Raw genomic sequence first — 22,138 nt, 5'->3', positions numbered from 1 at the left:
TTCCTTAAATTTGACACTTTCAGTACTTCTATTCAAATGCAAAAAGTGTAAATATGGAATTATTTCCTTTTTTTCCAGACCCTGTACACGTATCCAGGCAACTTCCGAGCTTACAAGGCACTTATCGCCGCAGAATACAGTGGCGCTAAAGTGACCGTTGACACTAGCTTCGTTTTCGGTGAGACGAACAAATCTGATGATTTTTTAGCCAAGTTTCCTCTTGGGAAGGTGCGATACATTTCACAGAACTATCATGGCATGTCAGTAATTGTCGTTCGTTCCGCACATCGTGAATCTAGTCCTACATGTAAGACCTTGACGCTGATATTTATGTTTTGGGCGTCATGGTCTTACTGACTGACTAACGGCGCTGGGTAGTGTGCTTTGATGTCGACTAACATAGTAACGAAAGTCAAATTTTCAGGAATATTTCAACTGGCAACTAAAATAACGGCGCTTTTCTTCAAAGTCATAATGTTTTTGTCAGACTTGACTTACTCTGATGTCTTTTCTCTAATAAATTTAAATTCTCAGAAAAGAAATGGACCGGTTTTCAAGTTTCGTTGGCCTACATTTCAGTTGACTAGAAAGCGATGAAAGCCGGGAATGCCAAAATTGGGTCAACTTAAAATATTATTCTTGAAAGAAACGAATAAAAATATATTTTGCCTATTGATATTGTGAACCAACATTTCATTTCATTCAAGAAACATATCCGCCACATGAACCTACTTAAACATACTTTGGCATACCTTGACTACTGTCACATTGCAACAAATTCAAATGTATATCAATGAAACATGAAAATGCAACCATTTGCATGTGCCATATTTTCATTCCGCCAGGATAAAGGCAGCACAGTAAGTATATTAATTACACATAAATTAGTGAAAGAGTGTCGATATATGCTGCCAAATGTGCGAGATATTCCTGAAACTTTGACTACTCGTTCTGATGTCTACGACGTCGGAACTCACTATACAAGGCCATTATTTGGATAGTAAAACATGGCACTAAAACAAAACAAAACCAACATGTGCCATGTCTTATATTGTAGGACTAATCTAGTCCTACATGTAAGACCTGACGCTGATATTTGATGTGGGCGTCAGGGTCTTGCAGCCTAACTAATGACGCTGTGTAACTTGTTTTGATGTCGACTAACATCGTTACAAAGTGAAATTTTCAGGAATATTTAAAGATATGACAAATAAAATAACGACGCTTTTCTACAAAGTAAAGTCTTAATGTTTTAGTCAGACTTTACTTTGATGTCTTTTCTCTAATAAATTCAAATTCTCACAAAAATGGACCTATTTTCAAGTTTTTTTTGGCCTACATTTCAGTTGGCTGGAAAGGGATGAAAGTCAGGAATGCCAAAATCGGGTTAAGTTGAAATATTCTTGAACGAAATGAATAAAAATATATGCCTATTAAAACTTTAAGAAAAGGGTTCGTTTTGTTCAAGAAACTTTTCCCCAACACGTACCTACTTGAACTTCGGCATACCTCAACTACTGTCACATTGCAACAAATTCAAATGCATGTCAACGGAACGTGAAAATGTGTCCATTTGCTAGTATCATATTTTCATTATGCTAGGATAAAGACAGCACAGTAAGTATATTAATTACACATAAATTAGTGGAAGAGTATTGATATAGGCTGCCAAGTGTGTGAGATGTTCTGAAACTTTGATTACTTATTCCGATGTCGTTGACATCGGAACATGCTATACAAGGCCGTTACTTGGATAATAAGTCATAGCACCTAAACAAAATCAACATGTGCTATGTCTTACATGTAGGAATAAGGACTAATCATGAATCATGCCGTGCGATATCTGAGATTTGTTTCTCAGTGAATTTTCACGTCTGCGTCTCAAATTGACTCTAAAAGTACTGAATTTATTTCGTGTACAAATGATTTAAACAACTCGTATTGACATGCAGCCTAGCAGTATTCTGTACATGCTGAAAAACGACGTGTACATGTAATTTTCATGTTCGTCATGAGGATGAGTCCTGGAAGTAGTAGGAGTCCATATTTGATGCTGCAAAGAAATCAAAGGAGACAACTAAATTATGGTCAAATAGAGAAGTTGCTTGTTCCTTAATAGTACATATCAATTTCTCCCGTCATGGCATCACTGAAAACTTTGATCAAAGTTTAGGTTTTAAACCACAGGAGTCTAAACATTTTATCAATAAAGTACGGCAAAATCTCTGACATGAAATCAACTTACCGGTAATATAAATGAACATGAGTGCAAGCGTGACTACAACCCTCCGATTGATTAGACTTTTCTTGCACATCTTTTACTGATTCAGAATCACAAGAAGAATGAAAAACTACACGTACATTGAGAAGACAGTGACGTTGCTCTTGGATTACCATCGCATGAATCCAATCCTGCGAATTAACCTTTTTTTTTACCATTACGGTCACAAACCCTTTCTTATTAGAACCCACCATACAAAGTAGTCTATTCTACCATGGGTTGAATAACATGAAAGTGATTTCACAAGATAAAATGTTTTTTTTCTTCTTCATATTGTATCATTCTATAATTTTATATAAATTTCCAGATTAGAAATATGTAGTTAAAGTTCGGATAGAAATAATGGTTGATGATGTCATCACATCAAATATTAAGGACGGATGCTGGACCAAGTAGATTTAAAAATGTGTTTGGTCATCTTTCTAGAGGTTGCCAAATGGTAAGATCATCTGTTTGTACTGATGTTTTTTCATAACAAAATAATAGTGAAGAAGAAAATATGATACTTGTATGAGAGATGTACTATTTATTATAATGAGGATGATAATGACAGAAGATAAAAACAGTAGAAAAGGAAAAAAGCTGATACTTTATACCACTGATTAACCATTGATGGTTATGTGTGTGTGAGAGAGAAAATAGTTATGATGGATAAAATCAATACATAATATGAGACATTACAATTAATGACGATGCGAGAGAACAAAATGATTTTCCGATGATGAGAGAGCAAAGGCAGATGGCAAATGAAAAAATTGCTTATTTTTAGCATTTAGATAGGTACAAATGATACTTTAATTGACATTATATCATTGGTGATGAGGTGAAAAACATGGTGGTGAAGGACGGAATGATAACATTATCACTTGTGATGATGAGAAAGAAGAAACTTGTGAATACAGTATTGTTTACTAGAGATTTACCATTGTTAATAATGATGACAGTGAAGAAGGCAAGAGAAGAGAAACATGTTTCACTGTTTAATACTTTGCTCATGCCAACGATATAAAGATTTGTGCCAAAATCATAATAGTTCATCTAATACCTGAAGAATTTCTTTCAAAGGTCCTGGAAGATTAAACAATATTCAATCTTCAAACCTACCCCCATCCTCTCGATCTCACTCTCAAATACATGTATGTATTTGCTGAGTGAGAGCATTTTATTTACAACTTTTGAAAATAGTTGCAATACTATAAATAATGTTTTCATGATGCATTCATTATTTTGAGGAAATTCAACTAATGATACCAGGGGCCCCGAGTGGCCGAATGGTCTAAAGCGCTCTCCGTTACGGATCATTGCCATCTCACCTCTGTCTGCGTGGGTTCGAGTCTCCAATTCGGCCAATGTGGATATGTGAGAAAGCTTGCCAGTAGCTTCTCGTGGGTCTGTGGTTCTTTCCGGGGTTTTCCCGGGTTCTTCCTCCACCATTAATACTGGCTGCCATATATAGCCTATCTTGTGCTGAAAAATGGCGTTAAACCCTGCAACAACAACAACAACTAATGATACCGCATTATTAAATTTCCCTGTTACTGAAAGATAACACAGATTCTGTGCTGTGTTCGGTACGATTATTAGACCCTAATGAATTTTTACTGCAGGGTAGAATCTGGTAGAATAGGCTACTTAGTCTTCCATCTGGTGGATTATAATAGAAAGGGTTTGTGATCGTAATGGTGAAAATAAAGGTTAATTCGCTGGATTGGATTCATGCGATGGTCGTCCAAGAGTTGTGCATTGGTACGTCACTGTCTTCTGAATGTATATGTGTAGCTTTTCAGTCTTATTGCAATTCTGAAGCAATAAAAGACATGCAAGAAAAGCCAAATCAAGCAGAGGGTTGTGGTCATGCTTGCACTGCATGTGTTTTTTTATATTACTGATACGGTGATTTCATGTCGGAGATTTTGCCATACTTTATTGATACGTCAGACTCATGTGATTAAACATTTAAAAACAAACTGCCCTGTTTTAGCAGATTTAATCAGATGGTATACTTAATGTTGATTCAAATGGTGTTGAAACACTTTGTGCCCAAATAAATTAGTTACTTTTAACTACAATTATACCAGCCTGAAAATTAACCGAGGTTCAGATGTGGATATTATTTATGCTGCTGTACTGAACAACTATAGTCCCAGAATGCCAGACGTCTACCTTGACATTTATGTTGTTTATGTTGACGTGTGACTTTCAGAATAAACCGCGTTGTGTAACGTGTTCCCCAGTCAACTGATGGGAGTGACAAGCTAAATTTTAGGGAATGTCTTAAGCGCTTGGCAGCACATTTTAACATTTGTCCACAAATTTAATTCTGATTGTGTTAGAATATACTTTGATGTCTTTTTCCTCATGGAATCGTGTTCTGATAAGCAAGTTGGTTCATTTTGAAGTTCCGTTGGCATATGTTTCATTGGATGAATGCAGTGTTAGTCAAGGGTCCAAATAAATTAAATGAGAGTCCAGTCTCTTTCAGGAAATGAAGTTGCTTATTGTTTTGTCAGCATTATTGTTTTTATTCATTTCGTTAAACCAATCCCACCTTCAGCAGACTTTCACATTCCTTGACAACCACTGCATTTCTACCAAGGCCGAATACGAATAGTGTAAAGCTCATTGCATCTTGCTTAGTCTTCATGTAGGATAACAATTACAGTGCAATAGCTCAGTACTATCACAATGCCTCGATCTAGTGCGTGCAAAATGCAATATAAAATTGCGTGTTTTAGTTCATAAAAATACCTTTTTGACAAAACCGGTTATACGTGCAAATTTAGATGAGTTATTAAGTCAATAATTCATCTTCTTGTTAAGTACTGTATGTGATATTTGGCTAAACCAAATATACACCTTGTTGTTAAGCCTATTCACAATACCAATATCCCTTAAATGACCTTACATCGAGCCACCTGTTCAAGAATTTGATAGGAAAATGATTTATCTTCTCAGAAATTGAGAGTACAGTTTTGTTATTTGTTTAATGGACAAGAATACAACAAAAGCATTTATGATCTGGTATTCAGCATTTGCATTACTAGTCACATGACTACCCATATAGTTACGTCCATGTATGGATGATAAGATTTACCACTGCAACATAGGTAACGTAGTAAGTATATAACTTTATGAAGTAGTATTTCTTATTTAGATTTTCCATTCCATGGAAATTTATTATACTGCTCTGAAAATACATGTAGCTTTTAACCTTGCAAAGACTTCCCGTAAAATGCCCACTTTCTTAAGACTACCCACAGCCATCTGCAAAGAACTTGAGTACTACCAACAGAATATGGAAATATTATTTTTATAAATGTATGGTAGTTTGGGATGGGAGAGGTATCATAGCTGTGATTGTTATACACACTTAAGAAGTTTTATATAAATTCGACAGCTTTGAAAGAAACTGAATTTAATTATTTTGTAATGTGTTTCAGGTACCAGCATTCGAGTCGTCAAGTGGGGACTGTATATTTGAGAGTAATGCAATTGCACATTATGGTAAGATGCATATACCTACTTTTAATGATTACAGTGGCATAAGGAGCTTTTGACACTTTTGATTTTTTAAGCCAAAATTATAATAAAACTCAATAGAAGTAACACATGACTCTGACTATTTGCCTTGCTTACCATTTCTGCAATGGAATTAGAAATGTCCAAATTAGGTACTTGCATTCTCCCGTTAGATGAAATATTCCAGAAAGTCAAGAATAGAAAGAAGTCAGACACTCACTTCATAGGCTGATGCGACATTTTCATGGATGCCATTGTTCATTTTAGACGTGTTCAAATTCTCTCTCCAAAGATTCACCTTTTCTATGTCACAGAATGCATTCTGTCATTTGGTCAGTTTTTCTGTATATTATTACAGCAATAATAGCCTCATTGTGTTGCAAGTTTGCTGTAATTATAAGCTTACTGTGCAAGTTTTGAGGTTTTATTGCCATTTTATCTAGTGTTTTTGTCTTGCACACTTTGCCTTCAAGCATGGGTATAAGCTGTTACTATTGGCATCACAATTTATTGCCTCATATCATTACTATAAATATTTTGAATATTTGTTAAGTTTTAATCAAGTGTTGTAACCTTGCACACACACACACACACACACACACATGTATATATAAATTATATAGAGAGAGAGAGTAAATGAATGGTTGTATCAACATAGGGCTTTTGGTTAGTAGTTTCTTTGGTGTTTTCTTGGTTCTGAATGAACATGGTGCCATTCAATTAGTCCTACAATGTAAGACACATTACGCGATATTTTTGTTCGGGGTGGGGGGGGTTGATGAGTGCCTGACTAACAGTTCTGTGTGGTGTTTTGATGTCAACTAACATAATATTTGTATGGCAGCGTTGCAGGACTGGCTAAATAATAGACTAACTTTAGTGAGTCATAGTTTTGTAGTAGTTGGAAATCTCACTAGCTATCTAATCTGCCAAGCTTTCCACTAATGTGTATGCTGTTTAAAATTCAAGGCATGTCAGGATTAATGTTATGATTGAATATATATTTTGGAAATTTGTTTACATTGGCACTGATTATTTCTGCTGGTACTGATGATAACCGATTGTTCTAATAATCGACCCGATTATGAGTATGGCCAATTAATCGGTACAGCTTTAGTTTTGATAGCTGATTGACCATTAACCCTTGATCAAGTAAGGTAGCAACTATCACTGCCCAATTTCTGCATGCTATCCTTTGATGATAAAAACAAACTTGTGTTTTGATAGTTGATTGACCCTTAACCCTTTCCAGAGTAAGGTACCAGCTATCACTGCCCAATTTCTGCATGCTGTCCTTTGATGATAAAAACATACAAACTTGTGTTTTGAAATTTGAACAATAGTGTGTAAAAACAATTTGTGTTTTAAGATCAGGATCGGTGACCTAGATATATATTAACTGCCTCTTGTACACTATTTCCTCATAAAATTAGTTTGAAACTAAGTGAACCAGTAGCCTAATGGGAAATAATGGTGGACATCGCTAAGTCTGGGATGCACCTAGTCCTACAATGTAAGACACATCAACTTATATTTTTGTTCTTTGGGTGATGGTACTAATACAAACATGTGCTATGTCTTACATTGTAGGACTAGTATGTACCAGTTTATTAGATTGTCTGTTTTTGTAAATCATCAGGTAAATATGTTAAGAAAAATATACAATTCATCGAAAGCAAAGCCTAGGTATTATTTTACTAAAGCTTTACCTTTAAAATGCAAATTATATTGGTCAGAAACATATGGGTAATGCTGTGTTGAGGAATTCATGAGATGCGCTGAAAGGTCCAAGTTGTTTTCTGACTTTACATGTATTTGTGAAAATATGGAAAAAAGCAGCAAAGCAGATAATATATAATCATTGCCTAAAATTACTGCAAGTCCGTAGACAAACAAATAAACCATAAATTTGCAGTCCTGTCAATGCACTGTTCTAATGAAGCTATATTAGTGATTACATTACAAAAACCTCTCCTAAAAATAGTCTGTGTTGATTCTGTAGGAAAGGTTTTAGTTCATATACCGACTATAAAGGAGACATATCTGTAATTTTATGCATTTTGGTGTGTTATGTATGAATAGTTACGGTAATGTTTTATCTGCAATAAAGAAATGATGACGAATAGTATGATATGAAGACACATGTGAATATGTCCTCATGTACATGGTACAGGGGTTGTTTCAAACATGTTTAGAAGTCTTTGAAAGTGCCATTATTGTGATCTTTTAGAAAGTATCAATAAATAAAAGAACTTTACAATTGATTAAGAGTAGTTGATTAAGCATTTTTACTAACTTGCAATTACAATAATGTAATCTAGTTACTCAGTTGAAATTTGTTACAATGTAGTTTCTATTATTTTCTTTTAGAGTCATATACCCAAAATTACTCTGAAAATTGTCTACTTGAAACAAGTTGCTTAAATCCAAAGTTGAATGCAAATATGAATATTGGGAAATAGAGTGCTTAATACAAATAAGAGAACATACAAGTGTATGTGTTTTTATATATATATATATATATATATATATTGCATTTCTTGCTTTGCATCCACTTCTCCATGTTGAGCTCTCACTTCCTGTTCTGTCCAAAAGGAGAAGTCACTTCACCCTAAAATTCAAGTCTAGCTTGACTCCTGGAGGGACTGCAACTTTTGCTGGTGGGACTCCTATTTTTACCAAAATGGGAGTCCTGGGCTCTGTTTTAAAATTCTAGTGGGACCTCTGAAGAGAGATGGATATTTAAGTTTTCGCTGCATATTGAACTATAGCTTTCCTGCCTTTTTTCTACCCTAACACCCCCCACACACACACACCTCCTGATGTTGGCATACTGCCAACATTTTTTTGTAATGGCATTGAAAATCAAACCGTGCATTGCAGATATGAAAAGCTAATGGTGTTACCACTATTCCACACGAGTTGATGTGAATGATCGCTTAATTTGGGAGGAGAGGCTGAGATTACCTCCTTCATGTAAAAGTGGAAACAACATATTTTTGCTCCGATTTGCAAGGGGGACAGACCTCAATAATTATATATATATTAGTGTTTCCTTTTGCCCTCATTTGCGCTTCATAGATCCCCAAATTTTAATTTGACCCCCAGTTTTGGCACCAAGGAGATTTTTTACTCTCAAACTTGCACCCCAAGGGGATACACTGATTAGTTGATAATTAACGGTCATTCCCAAAGATTGACCAAATTAACAGAGTCCTCCACCAAAGGCATGTTTGTACTGTGAAGTGACAGATGTGTAAGAGCTGGAGGTATATTAACAAACCTACTTAAGTGTGTTGCACTGTCTTCAGGTTTGTGGATGACAGGTACAGGGAGGTGCACAATCACAACTTGTTTGATCATTATTCTCTCTTCTCCCCCCATGTTTGATTACTCTTAGATTTGGCAGACCTTAAATTTCTTTTCACAGCCCAAAGATAATGAGTATTAGTGCTGTGGCTCTTCATGTTTGAAATGTTTGTGCAAGCTATCTAAATATCTGTTTTGAAAATTCGTGCAATTGCTGGATTTCCACTGCAGAATTGAAATCTGAATATATGTTTAATTCTTAACCCAGCAATTTGAGTGAATGTAATTGCATTGGGCAATCATATGCCTTAAAGTTTACATGTTGGTGAAGTTTAGGCTTGATATCAAAACTTTTAAAATGAGTACAGAATTACATATACTTTTAATTTTCTCAATTTGCATGGGGATTTTTGGATGCCTCCACCACATTTTAATGGAAGTGCCTTTTGACACCCCGATCTAATTTCCAAAAAAGTGCATTTGAATTCCTGGGCACCATCTGCATAAAAGCACAATGCAACTCTTACATTAGGTGTCGGCTGTTTTTAGCGTTTTCTTTGTACCACCTTCAGGGAAAACCTGTTACAAACTGGAGACACTAAGGTAAATGACCATTGTGTCATATCGCATGCCTTTTTTTTATACCATATAGTAGTAATCTGCTGTTTTAGGAACTCTGAGATTCTCCTTTGTCCAAAATGGAGGCCACAGATTTTTTCGTTAAAGTTTATTAGATTTGGCTGATTTAGTGAAACGTAAACATCTGGCAATCATTATGCCTTTGTTACAATTTTTCACTGATTTTAAAGCATAAAAATAATTGTATAGCCATAAAGATCTTGATTTTACTCTTAAATCTGTCTGAATAAAAGAAATGTGTACCAAAAAAATGGTAAAATAGATAACAATTTATGTTGAATCGGACAATCTCATTAAATTTACAAGTATAGGATGTTTTTTATATAGCATGCTGCACTCATTGTTTTTGGCAAACGTGTTTCAACATCCAGCACAGTACCATGCTACAATGTAAAGTTAACCTTGGACCAACATGAGTTCTGCCAAGACTGAAACTGCCACATATTGTCTACATAAAATCTTGTTAATTATTGATAAGTTCTTTATGGAAATCAACCAGGTCTTTGTCATCACAGCATTGTCGCTTACCTTAATGATGATTAGAGTTTTGGGTCCATTTGATGATGGACTTCAGATCTTTATCTGTTTAAATAAATTAAATAATCAAGTTAGAGGAACAAATCTTGCATCAAAATGCTTTCAGTACACTCGGCCTGCCTTGATGGTCATATTTAATCTGTAGTCATGTTTTCAACAATTCTAATGTCCCCCACCCACCCACAGCATAATTCAGGGATAAATCTTGCATCAGAATGCTTTCAATACACTTGGCCTGCCTAGATGGTCATATTTAATCTAGTCATGTTTTTCAACAGTTTTAATGTCCCCCACCCACCCACAGTAGATTTCTGGTATAAATGTCCTTTATGTAATGGTCATCTGCCTTGCGTGACCACTCAGTTTATCATTCTTGAGGAATGTATTGTTTAGATAAAGGAATACCATGTGAATCTTTGATTAGCTATTGTCTCGCCTTTATTCCAATTGTGACGATAATGTGACTGGAAGGCATCAGTCTGTCAGATTTGAAAGATAGGCAGTTTAATCATTGGGGTAAAGGGTCAGAACTGTTTGTTTGCTGGATGGTAGGAATGTAGATGTGTTGCAGCACAAATAGAAGTTGCTTTTTGTGCCAGTATGAAAGATAGCTCAATGACTTCATAGATTTGACTATTCAAAATCTTTTCGCTAAAGAAAAACATTTGCCTTTGAGAAGATGTACAATTTTCATCTCGTCATTGTTTTATCTGCCCATGTGTCATGCATCAAGTACGCAGACTTTTCCAATTTGATGCACAAAAATTGTCACCAGTACGTAAATTGGCGCACCTCAATGTTGTTTCTCTGATTGACACAAAATGGAGGTTTGGTCTAATTACTTAATGGCTAGGTCACAACTCTCCCAAACAGAGAAAACGTGCACACCAGTTCCTTACGTTAATGTTATCATAAGACAAGGTTATTACCGAATGTAGAGCCTGGAGTTGACCTTATGTGACCTGTAACTGTGGGATCATTTGTAGAAACAGGACGTTAGAACCGTATATTACCACACCGAAGAAATATATAAAAAATAAACATGTGCTTTAAAGTGATTCTCATGAGAAACTATTATTTTATTCGCACCCTTGTCAGACAATGAAACAAGAATTTTCATTTGCTCACTTGTATACCTTGCGTTGTTCCTAGTCAGTTTCCTGTGACCCTTGCAACCCCATTTTTGATATTTGGACAGTTATGTTGGGGTATTGGGTCAGAGTCCATTTCCTATCGAAATCGCCAACACCATTTGGTGTCTGCATGGGGTAGCCACTTACTTGCCAGTCCAACAAACTTGAAGAACCTTTCTCAAGATGTACCTGCATGAAATCAGTAGGAATAGATTTATTTTCTCAAAACTAGTGAGCATAGCATTGGTCATGTTTTTAATCCGCTGACAGATAAAAGTACATCATTGCTGAAATTGGACCTGGATTTGGCTATTTGCATTATGGTATACTACCACCATATGCGTTGGAGCCAATTCAAGTGAACATTTTCTAAAATGAAACTACCACCATATGCATTAGAGCCAATTCAAGTGAACATTTTTTGTTCCGATAATGATCTACATGCATGGATTTAGTTAGTTATATTAGTGATGCATCCAGTAGTTTAGTATGGTGGTGTGATTATGAGATTCAGATATTATGAGAGATTCTCACAATGAAAACCACTTTTTCTCAGCCAAAATATTTTTGAATTTCATTCTAAAAGTGTCACAAGTAAACCTTGAGGGGGAAAAAACGTTCCTCCAGGAAAAACTTAAAATTACTGTTTCATAAAACGTGGTAACCATTCTGTTTGTTCCAATTAATACTTGTGCTAAACTGCATAGACTCAGATCTGCGTTTTAAAAAATGTATGCATTGGCAGATCTGGGTCTGTGCTATTTGTAGTTGGATTTGAATTTATGGTACGGTGTTCATCCAAAAAGTCCTCTCCCCTTCACACTTGGTGTAATTTTCTACTGACCTCTTTAATTTCAGATTTCACAGTACAATATTTAACTTTTAAATATTCAGAACTTTGTCTTGTCAGATTTGTTGAATACTTAGTATGAAATGGAACACTTTTATCTAAATGGTTTCTGTACAACATTATTACTTCTAGATCACATGTGGTCCAGATTTTGTGAATGCTTTCCACATGGGGTAAGGGAAAAAAGCAGATTTTGGGACCCAGAGGTGACGGCCCCTTTGATAGGTCTAAATGGTTTCTTTACTAAAATTTCAGTTGTCAGTCATGTTCCTACACCTTAGTTCATTAATGGCTTTTACTTTGAATTGGAAACAAGTGTATTGATTTGGTTGCAAAAAAAGGTAAAATTTTATGGTTAAAAAAAATCGAAGTGATTATGGGTCAAATATCTGATTTGCAGAGTGAAGTTTATTCTTTGAAAAAAATTAATGTGGATGGCTTGCAAGTAAGATATATTTGAAAGAAACTTTTTATATTTGGGGTCTCAAGGTCATCTGTTGTGCTCATTGTAGTACGACAGCACTGGTTTCTGCACATCTAGTTTACTTCTAGAGTCCATTCCTTGAATCGTTAATTTACAGAATCAACCCAACAAGTGCATGAAGTACTATTACATAGGTAAGGAATATAAATAGCATGCATTTCATGGTACTTGTTTTAATATAGGATGCTTCATATCCTCCTTTCAAAGGCACGTTAGTATGATGGTGACTGACATGTAAAAAGTGGAGGTAAAGTAACATACTGCAGTCATAGTTGTTGTCCAGTCTGCTAATCTGGACAACTGTGCTTAGGTATGACAGTTTGTTGTATATAAAAAAAGACTTGTGTATCGTTTTATGAATTGCTTGTGCTTTGATAACACAAAGGCAATAAGCATGATATGCAATGCTTGTTTCTTTTGTCAAAAGATTTGAGTAAAGGTTTGATTGGTGTTTAACAACACTGCAACCCTTTTGTCAATAATTTCTCTCCTGTACCCAATTAGTTCACAGAGTACTGTTAAACATGGGTATGGAATATAATGAGCATTTCATGGTACTTGTTTTGAAACTTGGGATGTTTTATGTCTTTCTGATCTTTAAGTAATAAAAAGAAGTTAAACCAACCAGTTAAATTAAAATCAACAAATATTATTTGTTTCTCTTGTTTACAAAGTGAAAATATGAAAGGAACTTGAGTATAGCGATTTAAGTTTGAAATAATCCTGTATGTTCTATCCAAAGTCCAAAAGTAACCTGTGTTTGAATGAATTCCAATATTGAATGTGTTGATGTACCAATCGTCTTCAATAAGATGATGTACAGTCTTGGTGTATCACAAGGATAAAATCCAGAATGTCTTTCAGTAAATTCACTACAATCCTATAATAGTGTTTTAGACAATATGTGAGTAGGCATTTTGTAATTCCAATTAATAATTACAAAAATTATTCTTCTCAAATTATATCTGAACATAACTGAAAACTCTGATCATAAATTTGCAAAGACTTCTATTGAAAAACAATAATGAATAATTTAGTCTCTCACATCCATGTGCAATAATTAAACCTGACGTAAGACAACAACATGCATTAAATGAGGCTCACAACTTTGCTTACAAATTGGATATAAATAAACCTGATGTCCTCCTTTCAAAGGCATGTTAGTATAATGGTGACTGACATGTAAAAAGTGGAGGTAGAGTAACATACTGCAGTCATAGTTGTTGTCCAGTCTGTTAATCTGGACATATGGGCTTTGGTATGACAGTTTGTTATAAAATAAATATTATTTTATATTTAATGTATAAGGGTACATTTAGCCCTGAGGTAATAAAGTGTGAAAAACATGTTTCGTTTGTTGAAAGATTCACAGAAAGGTTTGGTTTGGTGTTTAATGACATTGCAACATGCATAGGTTATTTAGTGTTCAAGGTAGCAGGTCTGGGCTGATAGGATTTTAACCTGTTCCCTCTTTACGAAAAGTCCACCATGCTTACCCCTGTCCCACTACACCTCTTGCCTCCATTAATCAACTCATATGACATGCAGGGCTGTGCAGCTGAACTATATTTTTGAAGATAAATGACATAATAATAGGAACTCAATATTCTTTATGTGCGCATATATTACTTAAACAATTGGTATAGTAAGTCATTGTCACACGAGTTTTTGTTTCAGTGGGCAACAGTAAGCTGCTAGGATCTGCACAGGAAGACCAGGCACGAATACAGCAGTGGATCAACTTTGCTGACAATGAGATTCTTCCAGCATCATGCACCTGGGTCTTCCCATGCCTGGGCATCACACAGTACAACAAACAGGTAACCAGCCTAACTGTTAAGGAGGGAGGGGTGGCATCTGATGCTCTGCTGAACTGCCATTGACTTTTTTACCTTGACATGGAGTCCAGATTATACACGTTCCTTTGCACATGTGTGATTAACTCGTTTACAATATACAGTGCTCCATTCAAAGATATCAGTTCCAAGTATTTTATGATAGAAGTTTCAGGCTTTGAATTAGGATAGAAAAGATCAGTTACTGCACACAAAAAACTGTTGAAATATTCCTTTGCATGCCATTGGAAACATGAGGAGATAACTGGAAATGTTGAAATATTTCTTTGCATGCCATTGGTAACATAAGGAAATCAGCTAAAGATCATTGATTTAAATTTAAAATGAAGACCGCCTTTCTGTGATGTGTTATTGAATGCCTTGTCAACTGCCTGCCATAAAAAAATGAGCTGATGGTTTTGAAAATTACATGGCAAAATATTATTGAGAAGGGCACCATTAGCATTCCATGCTAAGCTTGAAAAGGACCTGATGCACAGGTTTATGGATGTGACTTGAATACTTTTCCACCATTTTGCAGGAGACGGAGAAAGCTAAGGAGCAAATGAAGTTAGCCTTAGGTGTGCTGAATCATCACCTGCAGACCCGCACCTTCCTAGTTGGGGAGAGGATCTCTCAGGCTGACATTGCTGTAGCCTGCAACCTTCTCCTTGCTTACCAATATGTACGAAACTCTATCTCTCTCTCTCTCTCTCTCTCTCTCAGCTTCTGTTTACTGATCATAATGTCTATCAATTGCATACATTACAAAAAAAATTGTTGAAGGTCATTCAGAATATTTTCGTTTATCTGACTTGGTGAAGAATCTTACTTTACCAGGAACAGCTGTTAGATTGGGCAGGTATCTAAATTAAGATGCAATGTTTTGTGGTGAGTTGTATGAACTTGGATTGGCCCCTTTCAGGTTTGACCATCTTGCCATTGATTCTTATGACCATCTGGTTGAATGTTATACAGTGTTTACTTGAAAACAACTGGAACTTGATGCATGAAAAATACGATGACTAAGTTTTCCAGTCAGCAGAATTCAGCCCTAAAAGTCGTCAAATATTTACAATCCACGTGTCTGCAGTTTGTCTTGCTAATGTTAACAGCCATCAGGATGTAGATCTTTTTTACCTCCCATATAGAATATAGACTGGTACTATACTATGATCTCAGCATCCATCCTTGTAAAAGTATATGCTTAAAAACAGCTTTACTGCATCTGCAACATTCTTTTTCCAAGTTCCTAGGCAACAGCTTGGAGTGGAATTCTTGGTACCTACTCGCTTGGAGAAGGATAATTGTGTTCATCATGTTGATACATTCTTGGTCAGATGTATGCATTTAGGTATCTTGTTCATACATTCTGACAAGTTTTTGCATTTAGCATGGGTGGGGGGTTTGCACTCATTATGTCTCCTGGAATCCTGAAACTTGAGGGGATGCATTTTGATGACCATCCACTCATCGCAAAGGTCACTGAAGCCATTTCATGCTTTATTGGCTTGGGTTAAATTGTTTCTCAAGTTTATTTTTTGTGCTGTTTGTGATGAAATCATCAAACAGGATGGTTACATGTAACTCTTATAGAAGGTGATGGTGACCTGCACTTTACCTTCTACTGGTTTATGTCTAGGTTAAGTTCTTCTGTTGTTTAACTCTGGTTATTTAGTCTTTTTTAATCTAGTGTTCATACTAAAGCTGAAATGAATACCACAGTTTTGTATTTGAAGAATCGTTGGATGTATTCAGAAATAGTATTAAGTTTAAAAGTATCATATTTATCCTGTTTTCTTCATCTACCTTGGTAGTTATTGGCATCCGCACTATAGCTAAACCACATTGAAAACACTGAACTAAGTCGTCAAAATTTATTGAAAATGAAATTGCAGTACACTTAGCTATGTCTTTTGAAGATACAGATGAAATAGTAAATTAATATAGATGTGATCTCGGTTTACCATATCTAGTGGCCTACAAGTCAATGCAGAGTACCAGTAGAATTTGCAGATTTTGTAAATTTTTCATCCTTCATCCATACACAAGTAGATGTTGAAAATAAGACAAGACTCGATACCTTTGTCTTTTTCACAATACACCACTCAATAAATAATGCCCTGATAACTTGTGAACCAATTATAATGCAGAGTCAGGTGTGGATTCCATTTTTCACCAGAAAATAAATTTAAAAGATGATCCCTATTGGTTAAACTTTGTTGTTAAGTGAAACATTAATATATCACTTGTTTTATGGTCGAAAATGGTAGATAGGACCTGGAAATTTTAATCAACATTATGAAATGATCAACTTTAGGAAGAAGTGGTATTATTTGTTACATTTATTCCAAACTACAATCTTAGTACACAGAAGTTCAAAATATTGAAATTTCAGCCAATGTAAATGTCACTTTAGCCTACTGTAGGCACCACTTTAAAAAAATAATTTTTTATCGCGTGAAATTTGTTTTAGTTCTGTCTTTTATCATTTGAAATGTAATCATCATAAATGCAATGTGCATTTAAACATAAAATATGTCTACCATAAGAGCTATTATAATGACTAGAAACTGGTGATGCTGTGAGAAATATGACTATTAAGAATTTAGAAATTGTGATTTCCTTGTGAGCCAGAGTTTGAATTTAATCTGATTATGCAGGTTCACGTGTAGCATTATAAACTGATTGATTTAATATTGCATACTTTACATTCTGTTTGTTACAAGGTCAAACTGGCTAGTTAAACAGATATTTGAATCATTTTTTTGTTGTGGAAAATTCACAAAAATTATTCTAAATAAGATGTGTGGATATTTGTTTAGCTCTAGTACTTGCTGTTGTACTTGAATTGTGAGGAGATGCATTATGATGTGTACTACACCATCATCAAAACTAGTAGTTCACTGTGATTCATATTTTACTGGGAGGTTGTTGTTGGTTTAAGTTTATTTCTCAAGCTCTGTTCCAGCAAGACTATTTAAACTAGATGATTGATTGCCTCTGTTACATCCTGGGCTATATTGTAAATAAGGACTATGTGCATAATTTACATGGCAATAATGTGAACGCCTGATATATAAATGATATCATTATTATCATTATCACCAAACCCTTGCAAAAAAAGGTCACTAGCCAACTTTTCACATTTTAGTGGCAATGGGCAAATTGTCATTAGCTTGTGACCATGTAGATTTCTTTTAACCATGTATACAGTGTTGTACCTGAGTTGTAAAACTTGGTGAGATACATATTTTGAGAACTAAATCTTCATTACACAAATAGCTGTGATCCATACCTCATGTTGCATTGATCTAGATAAAGGTTGGGTGTTTTATGTTATATCTCTAGACATGTACATGCAACAGTTGTCAAACATCATAATTGTATTCATCTTTGTTAATACCTTATCTGTAACAAGAGATGGTTCAGTATGACCTGCATTTCACATCTTACAGGTTTACACCCAACCCCAAAATGTAAACATAAAAAATGAGAATTTAATTGATACTCCTTTTGCAATGGTTTTATGATTCAACACTGCAGATTTTCAGCACTGATGTTAGCTTAAAATAGGGGTTACAGACACAAAATGATCTAATGGCTGAGACACATAGCAGACCTGCCAACTCTTAAGATTTTGCCATAAGTCTTAAGAAAATTATCCTTAAAATACGGACTTGAGGCATACTAGCAAAAACTACGGGGAAATGATTGTTGCCGAAAAATATGGATAATTGGTTCATCCATGTTCTATTTCGATACCGGTTTCATCTTAGATATAGTGAAATTTAATTAGTCCGGGAACCAGACTAATTTTACAGCAGCACCCCAGATGCTTGAAACTGCACCTATTTGTTCGTGCGAAGCCATCTGCATGATCAAACTGTTGATTACAGAATTTTTTAAAAATGGCATCCAGAAAGCAATGCATTAAGACGAAAAGGAAAATAAAGCTTCAAGAAAAATGTTATTAATCGACACAGAAGAATGCAAAGGATTATTTAGAATCTTGTGAATAAAAGCTGGAAAGGACACAATTACGCTTATTTAACACATGCCAATTTGAGTATGTCTCGTGTGAGAAAATATGATTGCCTTCGTCATGTGAAATAGAAAAGAATTTCCAGGAATTATGTAAAGTTGAGAGATAGTAACAAGCCATTGAGCTGCATAGGGATTGGAACTAGAGTTTGTGCAACTGTACTAGTGATAAATAAAGGATGCATACTTTACAAACGTTTCAGTTGAACATAATGTTTATCGTCGATACATCAAACTTTTAATTACGTTTTCCAGCTTTACAATAGCAGTTATTGATATTTTGTTACACCTTACTTAAAACTGGTCAATATTATAGAGAAAAAAAATCAACTGCCTTACCGAGACAGACTCGTCAGGTTTGGCAGGTCTGACATAGTTGAACTTTGGCACAAGTATGGCTAAAATGTGTATCTTGATCATTTAACACATTAACCCTTGGAGGTTTTTGTCATCTTCGCCTGAAAATCGAGTAGGAAACACATTTTGAAAGCTATTTCTGAATAAATCCGAAAACACCAAATCCCCTTTGATCTTTCAGTAACATACTGCCTAGTTGTGTTGGCTGTTTGACTTGCGCATGAGCAGAAAGATAAAAGTTGGATGTTTTTTTTTAAAAAATTCCTTTTTTTTTTTTTTTTTTTTTTTTTGCTAAACGGAGCCATTATTTTTGTATTGAGACAACTCTTTATACCAAATACCCATCTTATCCTACTCTTTGCAAAGGCTCATCTGTATGTTTGCAGTTCATACCGGTTTGCCTTAGATCTGAGACCAAAAAGTCTACAATCCGGACACAAAATCTGATTTCAACCACGGGCGAATTTTGGGTAGAAAAAAGGCTGGTCCAAAAAATGAGTTTTTTATATCTGTATTTTGTAGTGCAACTAGATATTCCAGATTATTTGGTATCATTGTAGAGCTACATCAGTCTACCTTTCAATAATACCACCACTTTAGTGTATCATGCATGATCATGACGCTACAGAGCTCGGCAATAGGCAACTACCTCCTGCCCTGTTAAGTCATTGCTATGGGTTAATTAACCCCTGAATCAAACAGCCAGGCAGTCCCCTACAGCATACTTGCAGAGGTCACCTAGAGCAGTGTTAGCCTTACCAGTGCCTGTATCCCTGAGACTTGCTAACATCACATGGCTTGCAGATATTTATACAAGGGGCTACTTGCAATAAATTTGTTATTTTATTTGTATTTGTTTAATTAAACTGAAATTTGGCACAGCAGTTCTCAATAAAATAACATACATAATAGTATAAATTTCATGCTACATGCAGAAATAAAACTATGCATGAGGGTGAAAACAAATGATGTACTTACCAATTTGCTTCTCTTGCCATGAATAATCCATAAAATCCATTATGAATTCGCATAGAATTATTAACACTATCAACGCATTAAATAATTCTATTTTATGTACACAGAAATTACACTTGTCATCTCTCTTGTAAAGTTAACATCCTGTGAATACTGTACACAAATGGGCATATTTTACTTGCTCTTTACTTACCTTTCTTCCTTAGAATTCTCACTGAAATTTAAAAACTAATACAACACTTAACAAACCTTGAATTATGAACACTCATGCTAACACAGTTTATTTCCCAAACATTTATTTAACGATTCTTCAAAAGATCCACATGATATGGTTTAAAACTCCAAACAGAAATGAATATTACAATATTATGAATATTCATAACTCCCCGGCATCGCTTTCATTTACTGCATTGTCAACATCTTTCCCTCTTTTCACCATTCTTAGGATAGTGGCCTCTGCGTTTGTAGATAGTGCTGCTATGTCATTTTCCTGGTAGTCTCCAATAAGCAATTTTGCCAGATTCATATTAAAATCAACTAATGAATGTGATTTTATCTGTGTGTTCTTGCTCCGCTTGACATGATGTTCTGATTCTCTCATTAGTATGAATCCATTGGTGACTGCAATATCAAACAAAAACTAAAACAGGTACAATCACCATTTTTCGGCTGCTCTATTACTGTACCGTTTTCTCAGCTGGTCTGCAGTGTCCACTCCCTTCATGTTATTGTTGTACTCTGGCATGATAGATGGTGCTATGATGTCCCTGTCTTCTCCACTTCTGGATTTGCACTGTACTGTCTTCTCTATGGCTGCTGGATCTTCTGCTGTTGATAGAATGTAGATGTGCTTCTTGTCCATCCAAACACAGGCTGTTAATTCCCCTCGCTTTACTGTTTTGAATTCCCCGTGAACCCTAACATCTCTTTTATTAAGATGCTGTTTAGGATATCTGTTAGATCTTTAATTCCGCGTGCATACATACCTTTTTGTAGAAGCCTTTCAAATAAATCGGGACTGTGGAAATAATTGTCTACATTTACTATGTGGTTTCTTTCCCAAATCTTTTATAACGACACATGTTGCTAATCCAACTTCTCCGGTACCTGCATTCTTACCTGTATAGAATTGAAATTCATCGGTGTAGCCATTCGTTGGGTCAGCCCTCATCCAGACCTTGATTCATACTTTGTCGGCATGGCTGGTAGATACTGGGGAAAAGCTAACCTACCTCAGAATTTTATCATGGCTTCATCTACACCTATATTTTGATGAGGATTGTAGTTTTCTAAGCAGCTGTTTTGAATGGCATCATACACTGGCCTCACGTGATGCAGCTTGTCATGACCTGGTTGAAGCCAGGGAGGATTACGACGACTATCATTTGTATGAAAATATTGTGATATTTTATCAAACCTATATCATTTGTATGAAAATATTGTGATATTTTATCAAACCTATCACTTCCCATGATTCTTCTCACACTTAGGTTTCCAAATGGGACATCTGTTAACCAGTACATGGCTATCTCGGGGAGCTGAAGAATACTCAAAAAAAACTCATCCCCATCCATGCTTTAGTTTCTCTCTCTATAACATCTCTCCAGTTTGGGTCTTTCTCCTCCTGCTTTCATCTTGCATAGAGATTGGTCTCACCTACAATCAGCTGAAACAAAAAATGCTGGGGGAAAAAAACTTGAAAAAAATTTATATTCATTTGCATCAGGGTTTAAATCAGTTGTTCCTGTGTATGGCCTCTTGTCAATGTGTTTTATCATTTACAATCCATTGATCAGCCCTTCTTTCATTTTCTTCTTCTCCATCCTCTTCAATATTCTCATTCTCATCACTACTGCTGTTATCTCCAATAGCTATTTCGATATCAGTATCAATCTCATCTGAAGAAAATCTTGAAAATTCTACGTCAGAATCTGTAAAGTAAAAGTCTGCTCCCAGTGACTGATTCTCGTCAATATTTTTACTATTTCTGCTGCTGTCGAAGTCATTTGTTTTCTTCTTCTCCCTTTGTTTAGAAATGTTCACTCTGTGTAAGCTAAAATTTTATTGGTTAAGCTGCCTGCATACTTAGGAAATGGCTTCAAATCAACCAATAGTTTGCACAGATTTAACTTGTCATGTGGGATACAGGCCTAGACAGATACTGACACAAACTTG

At 35.3% G+C, this 22,138-nt stretch overlaps 1 protein-coding gene across 1 annotated transcript in view; it reads left to right on the top strand.

The window, feature by feature from the left end:
- LOC149808437 (elongation factor 1-gamma-like) overlaps nt 1-22,138 on the top strand; it is a 51,351-nt gene that overhangs the window by 173 nt on the left and 29,040 nt on the right. Inside the window, exons 2-5 of the mRNA XM_089977185.1 lie at nt 79-228; nt 5,722-5,785; nt 14,430-14,572; nt 15,129-15,272. Of these exons, the coding sequence (XP_089833311.1) occupies nt 79-228; nt 5,722-5,785; nt 14,430-14,572; nt 15,129-15,272 (501 nt within the window). The remainder of the gene's footprint in view (nt 1-78; nt 229-5,721; nt 5,786-14,429; nt 14,573-15,128; nt 15,273-22,138) is intronic.

The sequence above is a fragment of the Sinohyriopsis cumingii genome, chromosome 1 (assembly GCF_028554795.1).
Source record: "Sinohyriopsis cumingii isolate HCF-2022 chromosome 1, ASM2855479v2, whole genome shotgun sequence".
NCBI lineage: Eukaryota > Metazoa > Mollusca > Bivalvia > Unionida > Unionidae > Sinohyriopsis > Sinohyriopsis cumingii.
This window is presented reverse-complemented; position numbering and strand designations above follow the sequence as displayed.